General features: G+C 45.5%; 1 protein-coding gene across 1 annotated transcript in view; it reads right to left on the reverse strand.

The window, feature by feature from the left end:
• Nucleotides 1-5,991: 5,991 nt before the first annotated feature.
• Nucleotides 5,992-7,566, reverse strand: part of T265_04158 (hypothetical protein) — a gene marked incomplete at both ends in the record, with an annotated part of 5,658 nt that continues 4,083 nt past the window's right edge. Inside the window, one exon of the mRNA XM_009168828.1 lies at nt 5,992-6,169. Within this exon, the coding sequence (XP_009167092.1) occupies nt 5,992-6,169 (178 nt within the window). The remainder of the gene's footprint in view (nt 6,170-7,566) is intronic.

The following is a 7,566-nucleotide window of genomic DNA, read 5'->3' on the forward strand; positions in this document are numbered from 1 at the left end:
GATTCGACGCGCTGGAGCTCAATCCAGGAGGCCTTTGGGGCGTTGAAGTCACCTACCAGCAGGAGATGAGTGAACTGGTAGTTGGAGGAGAGTTGCTCAAGGGTTGGTATGAGGAATTGGTCAGCTTCAGGGGACTCGAAGGGCTACGGTAGACCACGACAATTTATGTGGATAGGGAATAGAAACACAGCTCATGAGCCGGAGCCCAGTAAGGAATGTTGTACATCATCAATACTTGCATATAAATCAATCAAACTGTCAGGCACCGTATACTACAGCGCCGATATCGCTGTCACTTGCAGTCGGGCGCTGCTACGGCCCAGAAGGCTTCCCGCACGTGATTGGTTAGAGGGTCAAGGCACTTTCCGGTTCAGCCTCACGCTGAGCTCTGATTGGCCGATTGTGTGGTCCCAACAGTCAATAATGAACCTATATTCACCGATTGCCATTTTCTAAGGGCATATCCGGGTGTCCGAATTTCCAGAATATTGTCGCCTCATACACTTCATATACGACGCACTACTTAAGTGTTTTTGACCTGGCTTTGGGCGTCAGTACGCGTTGTGCCCATTTAGAAGTTGTTCTGACGGATCTGACCGAGGACTACGTGTAGGCAAAAATCGGCGAACGGGAACCAAAGATTGCTGCCGAACTTACACCGATCCAAGAAATGCCGCAATAGCATCAAAAGGATTTCGAAGGACCACAATTGAAGCCCAAAAAGCCGCAAGATCAGACACTATATGTCCTAGGATAATCTTCCGGTGCACATGAATATTCCGTTTTCTCAGCCTCAGTAATGCAGTTCACGTTCGACCCCCTTTCTGGCCACATTCTGTACTCTTGTTACAAGCGGCACAAAGACCCGTCCAAAGCTGACATTTCCAAGTTCTATGACGGGTGGAAAGTTGGATTGTTGCTGTGATAACCTGGTAAGATACGAACACCATTTTCCCCAAGCTGCCCCGCGACCTCAGCTTTGATGAGGCGACCAGAACATTACCCCAATCGGATGAACTGCAGGCTCTCTGGAAGGATTGAGTGACTTATAGAAAAGCAGTTTGATCCATTTTTCAAAAACCTAAATCAAAAAGACAAAATGAGCAGGCGTTTCGTGAAATGCAAACTGCTTCAAGTCAGAAATCCCTCAATGAAACAACACCACACTGGACTGTCAAGGGAAACCAAAAATGTGCTATTCAAATGCCTGGGACATCGCCGCAGAAACAGGCCAGCCGTGCTCTTCATGAAGGACAGGAATAGGAACCCAAGAATGACCCAACTTTGGTAACTGAAGCACACAGGGCCCTATGCAGGCCTGTTTTCCGCTTCAGTGACCTTGTCACAACCAATCCTGTCAAAACGTAACAAAGGACGACCTCCAAGCAACTTATTACCCTCAGAGGGGAACATTCGTGATCATGTTCAATGAGCTGCTGCGAACATGTCTGCCGGCCGTAAATCCGTTGACCATGAAGCGCGTTTCGCGGTACTTAACCCCGTCTCTCAGAGCATCCGCCACGAGAAGAGGTAATACTTGCCCATGCCATATTTAAACAAGATTTGGCCAACAGATTATTTATTGCTGTCTCAGGTAACACACAGCGGAGACATGATGAGACGGCTTTTTACCTCAGGGCACACATTTTTATTGGACGAATTTACTTCTCACTTTCGGGCAGCTGCTGCGCAGAATAACCTTCCCCTGATGGTTGTCCACGCAACAACTAGTACATAATTAAAAACGCCTCAGGTGCTTTTTAATACAAATCCTCCCGCCGGCAAGCTTGCGGCCCCACAGTGAGAACTTAAATTGCAGCACCGCACCAGTTTCGCTTGTGTCTTCCAGGGAAACATCAGACGTTGAACGACAAGGACAAAACGGATGCGTGGAACTTGGGCGAAAGCCTCGATCGTGTGTACCAATCAGCAAATCCGTGAATCTTGACTGCTCCATAAAATTAAATGGCTTGTTCGCACAAACCGAGTGCTATCCGGCGTAATGTCTCAAACCTAATCTCACGAGCTTGGAGTGGATCAATAAGCTGAATCTGCTTGGAAAGCCGATTTTTATATTTGCATCCGCAAGCACGCGGCACGCAGATGAGCCTCTGAACAGACGCACTTTCTGAGGCACTTACCTGAGAACCTCTTGCAACGCCATAAATCTAGATTTTCCGGCGGCCTTGGACTGTGAATTAAAGCATGATTCAAACTCGTCTCCAATACAAAACCAGTTTTCAGAGCAAAAAACCTTGCACAGCATTCAGCATTGCCCATCGTTGACCCGGGACTGGTCCAGCTAAAGACCGCCGGTGTTATCCAACTGACGAACGTAGTTCAGAGTGCGCCGAGATGGCTCATTAGTGAAAGCACCAACTCACAATACGAAAGTGTGTGTTTTGTACAAACTTCTATACCAGTCTCAACGATGCACTGGATAACTCTCAGTACCCTTTGCATCGTCCAGAGGACTTGAGCGCGAAACTATTTCTAGAAGTTTGACTTTGTCCATGCTTACTTTCAGGTCAAAGTTGAGTGATAACCCCGAGGATTTGGACCATCCACACACACTGTTATACTTTCCAGTCAATCCGATTGCCATTTGACGTTCAGCGAGCGCCTGACATATTTAAATACATCACAAATAGGATACTTCAGTGTACGCCTGGTTTTACGGTCTGTGTGGACGATTTTATCACCATGGGTTATAACCGCTTCATTATGTGCTTGATCACATTGTGGCGCATGACGTCAGAGTGCGCCGAAAAAAATAAACTTACTCCATGTGGTTGAGTGCCTTGAGTTTATTACTGAAAACAAGACTGCCAACAAGACCCGGAAATTATCAACGCAATCAAACGCGCGCCTGCATCTAATATGCCCCAGGTTCGGTCTCTGTCCCTTCAGCCACAATAGCTCGTCCTTCACTACTTTCACCTTACAAATTTATAAACAACTCACCAAAAGATGCTCTCGCCGTTCTTAATCGAAAAAAGAACATTGGAATTGCATCTGGTCTTTGAAGATTAAAGTTTGAAGAGCAGGTCTCCTGGGGTACATGGTACTGGCGTTCAGAAGTCTGGAAGGCTGGGGGCATGATGGATCAGATGCAAGATGATGGCATATTGATATCATCGTGAACACCCTCCACAGAAACAGTGAATCCAGAGAGGAACCAAGTGCTCTAAAACCGGACGACCATTGATGTTCACATTTTAAAGATTGATTCCAGCAATCTGTTGAACCACATCGAGTTACGCGCAAAACCCCAAAAGCCAACTCTTTCAAATGGAGGTTTATGTACAAATGCGGTACTATAAGTACAATAATAAAATGATAAAGCTTTACAAACCTCAAATCGTGGGACTATGCCGGCTTCTATACACCGGTTTAGGAACTGCTAATTCCTAACGGGTCTCAAAGTCCACGCCGACTCGGAGCCATGTGTTTACAAGCTAGCGAAACCACGTGTGAACTAAAACGACACGTCCGATGACAAGGTCAAAGAACGGTTTATGTTCAGGTCAAAAACAACAAGGGTGGTATAGGCACAGACCAAAATAACAAAACAGGGGGAATCGCGTTGCACAACATAAAGGGTAGAAGAAAGGAATCAACACCGCCCCCCAAGGCCAGCATGGCTTTCCCTAATCTACCAGCTCAACTCACCGCATGCAAGAAGGAGATCAACGAGAATGGTACAATTGCTCTAGCTACAAACGCTTTCCTCAATCTGCAGCATGCTCTTAGGGTGGTGAGCAACACATATAAACGTGAAACCTCTTTGATGAAGATGCTACTCGAATTGTCAGTTTTGTCCATAGTCTTCCTTTTACCAGATACCACGACGCGGTTTGCGTCCAGTCGTACGCACAAGTTGTTCGCAGTGAATTCCGGGTCGGCCGGGATCTCTACATGCAACTTTTCGCCTCCAGACTTGTCGTCCTTTAGAACAGTCGGTCTGAGAACACCAGTTAGTTGGATTGCTAGTGCATCTTCGGATTTTCGCTTTTGTCCAGCCTCAGTCTCGGAGTGTGGTTTGACGCTTAACTGGCGATCACGGTCGAAAGTTATCGACTTGTAGCCTTCCGTCTTCACTGGAGCTTCGAGCATTAACACAACGTCTTCGGTAAGATGGCACTCCAGTTGATTCTTGTTAACCGACTTGGGTATGTAAAATGTTCGGGAGTACTCTCGACTGCTTAAAGCCCGATCGGTTTGGACAAACTTTTTCGCGTGTACGGTCACACCATTGTCAGATGTGGACACTTTGATGTCGTCCGACCCATAGCCCTGTAGATCGAATGGAACCTTGAAATGAACTCGGTCATCTTCACCAAGTTGATAGGCGTCTTTGAGGAAATCAAGCGAGCTGCTATTGGTCCGTAGAGAGTTCCGATCATCTGAGGCACGACGGCCAAACCTGTTTCTCAATGCTGACATCATGTCCCTATAACATTGCTCCAAATTCTGCCCAGCCCACTTGACAGGGATATTCCATGCACGGCTAACGAGCATAGCGACAGAAGCCACATCCAGGGTCTCATCGGGACATGACTTCCCGGCGGCAGAATTATATAAATGCCGAAAGGCATGCTGTTTCACGTATTGCAATAGTGAATATTCTGCTGCTCTCAGTTCATCAGGCAACAGAGGGCTAAGTGAGACCACACACTTCTCTTCTTTATTTGACCTTATGCGAAGATGCAAGTTGAATGGCTTCATCAACGCCATGGCTCGTTTCAGCCTATTCCGTGAAGAGTAGTAAGAGAGAAGTTTGTCAAATGCTAATTCTCCTAAGACGGTGGTATTCAGAACGTTGGACTCTTTACCTTCAAGGCCCGGTATGTCTTCAGCAGAGCAGTTGACATTCATTTTTGACTACCGGTGTTCTGGGCTTTGTAGAAAGGCGGGACCATGCAACCAACTGTCTAGAACATCCATATGGCTACCAGAGACTCCTCTTGATGAGTGATCTGCTGGATTGTCTTGCATTGGCACATACCCCAACTGCAATACTTCGGTATTTTCATGAATGAATCCCAGCCTATCAGAGACCAACGTCCTATATTTGAACTTTCTGTTATTGATGTAATGAAGTACGACCACAGTTCACCATTTTCCTTATCAGCCTTCGTAAGGCATCGACGTCTCCGGGAGCAATGAGCCCTCCAGTCAGAAGCTCGTTCATGAACGACTGTGCAATGTCGTGTGGCCTTCCGAACTGCGTCTTCAGGATATCCATGGCTCTTTGCTAGCCTGTCTTTCCAGAAAGGAACACGCAGTGTTCAATGGCCTCCTTGGCTTCACCACAGCAATAATGGAGAAGGTACATCAATTTATTGCTGTCGTCAAACAGCCGATCAGCTACGCTCATTTCAAACGCTTTCATAAACTTCCAGAATTCTATCGGATTCCCGCTGAACTTATCTATTTCTATTTTCGGCAGGTTGAAGCCTGGCGTTGTGGTGTAGTGGTCAGCACGTCTGGCGTCCGTCTCGTGCGCCGCGGTTCGAGTCCCGGCCGCGTCACCTTTTCTAGGCCAATTAGTAGATAAATTCGTGCGTTCCGTTCCCTCTGAATAGAACTTCGCTACGAATTTCCCGGCCTTTGGTTCACTGGATAGAAACCCAAGTTCACAGTCACCACATATCGAGTTTTCTTCATCAGAGGAGTCACACGACAACAGCATCTGCTTACGTAAGGCTAACTTACGCCTTCTAATCTCCAGCTCCTTCATTTCTATTACAAGCTCTTCTTCCAGTATCTCATTCTCTAACCTACTTCTCTGCCTACCCGCGTGTCTGCTGGACCTTATACTACCAGCTACGCTAGGCTTAGGGGGTGAATGTTGACAAAATAAAGGAGGTTGAGAAATGCAAATGTCACGATCAACAACTTTATCAGAAATATCGTTCAAAACGATAGGAAGTTCTGGGTTCGACATATTTTCGAATGACTTGCCGCTTCTTGTTCTGGGCATATTGTTTACAAAGTTCCAGATTTCAATTCGGCTGAACGTCTGAGATCCACCGGGTACTTGAGATTTGATTTCCGGATTTGAGTACTATGGGTTGATTCCAGCAATCTGTTGAACCACATCGAGTTACGCGCAAAACCCCAAAAGCCAACTCTTTCAAATGGAGGTTTATGTACAAATGCGGTACTATAAGTACAATAATAAAATGATAAAGCTTTACAAACCTCAAATCGTGGGACTATGCCGGCTTCTATACACCGGTTTAGGAACTGCTAATTCCTAACGGGTCTCAAAGTCCACGCCGACTCGGAGCCATGTGTTTACAAGCTAGCGAAACCACGTGTGAACTAAAACGACACGTCCGATGACAAGGTCAAAGAACGGTTTATGTTCAGGTCAAAAACAACAAGGGTGGTATAGGCACAGACCAAAATAACAAAACAGGGGGAATCGCGTTGCACAACATAAAGGGTAGAAGAAAGGAATCAACACTTTTATTGCATGAACACTTAAAATTTTCGTCATATATTCCCCCCTTCCTTCTCCCGAACTATAGATTTCCTTCACTTCCAAGCTAGGATTGTATGCAGCGTCCATTTGCTAAACGACAGCACGATATTTCCAGCGCATGTAGCAGCAAGTTGGATAGGACCTTTGAGTAAAATATCCTTCTTTCACCATCCGCTGATTGTGAAGTTCTCCGGCCTAGGCTAGTTCCGACTGTTGTCCCGAGAATGTGATGTTCAGACCCAGAAATTTCTTATGTTCTGCCTCCGAAAAGACAAACTGTTTATATTGAACAACAACAAATTAATCGTGCGTCCCTCGAGATACTGTGACATGTCCACATGAGCTCAAATTGTCTGACGCAAAATTGGCCCAAGCGATTTTCCCCCTGATTTTGTCTGTCACACCACTGTCATATCCAATTAAGTGACACTGACTGATTCATTAGTCCGAAGGACAATGCGAGCGATTCTGAAGTCTGCTAATGAAAGAGACCATATCATAAAAACCCAACATCTGTTTGGAAAGCCACGCAATAAGGAAGGACTTACATGCAAGTTTCTACGTCTTCGTTGGCAATATACATTCGAGGTTCGTATAAAGTAAATAGTCCTACCCAAACGAACGTGTCCGATACTGTACCAGTAAACGGCGGTCAATTTTTGTTGGCCCACAGTTACTCCCTTAGTTAATGGATAATAGTTGATGCTCAGCTACCGCAAAATGAATGTGTCATACTGTCGGTGCTATCCTCCACGCAGTAAGCTTGATCCAGTTTAACGCTGTGTGAGAAAAAGAAACGTATAATGTACAGTGAGATCATGGCTGTGAGGTAAGGGCCGTATAAAACCGCCATATATAAGCAGTTTACTCTTTAGTTTTCTCGAAATCACTTCAATTTCCCTACCTAGCACTTCCAGAATATTGCAGTTGAGGGACGTCTGTCGCAGCAAAAGTTGCTAAAAACATTTGGAGATTTCCGTAATATTTTAAACATTTAAACGACTAGTTCGCTAAAACTGAACCCCTCAATATATATATATATATATATATATATATATATATATATATATACT

The sequence above is a fragment of the Opisthorchis viverrini genome (genome assembly GCF_000715545.1).
Source record: "Opisthorchis viverrini unplaced genomic scaffold opera_v5_67, whole genome shotgun sequence".
Classification (NCBI taxonomy): Eukaryota; Metazoa; Platyhelminthes; class Trematoda; order Opisthorchiida; family Opisthorchiidae; genus Opisthorchis; species Opisthorchis viverrini.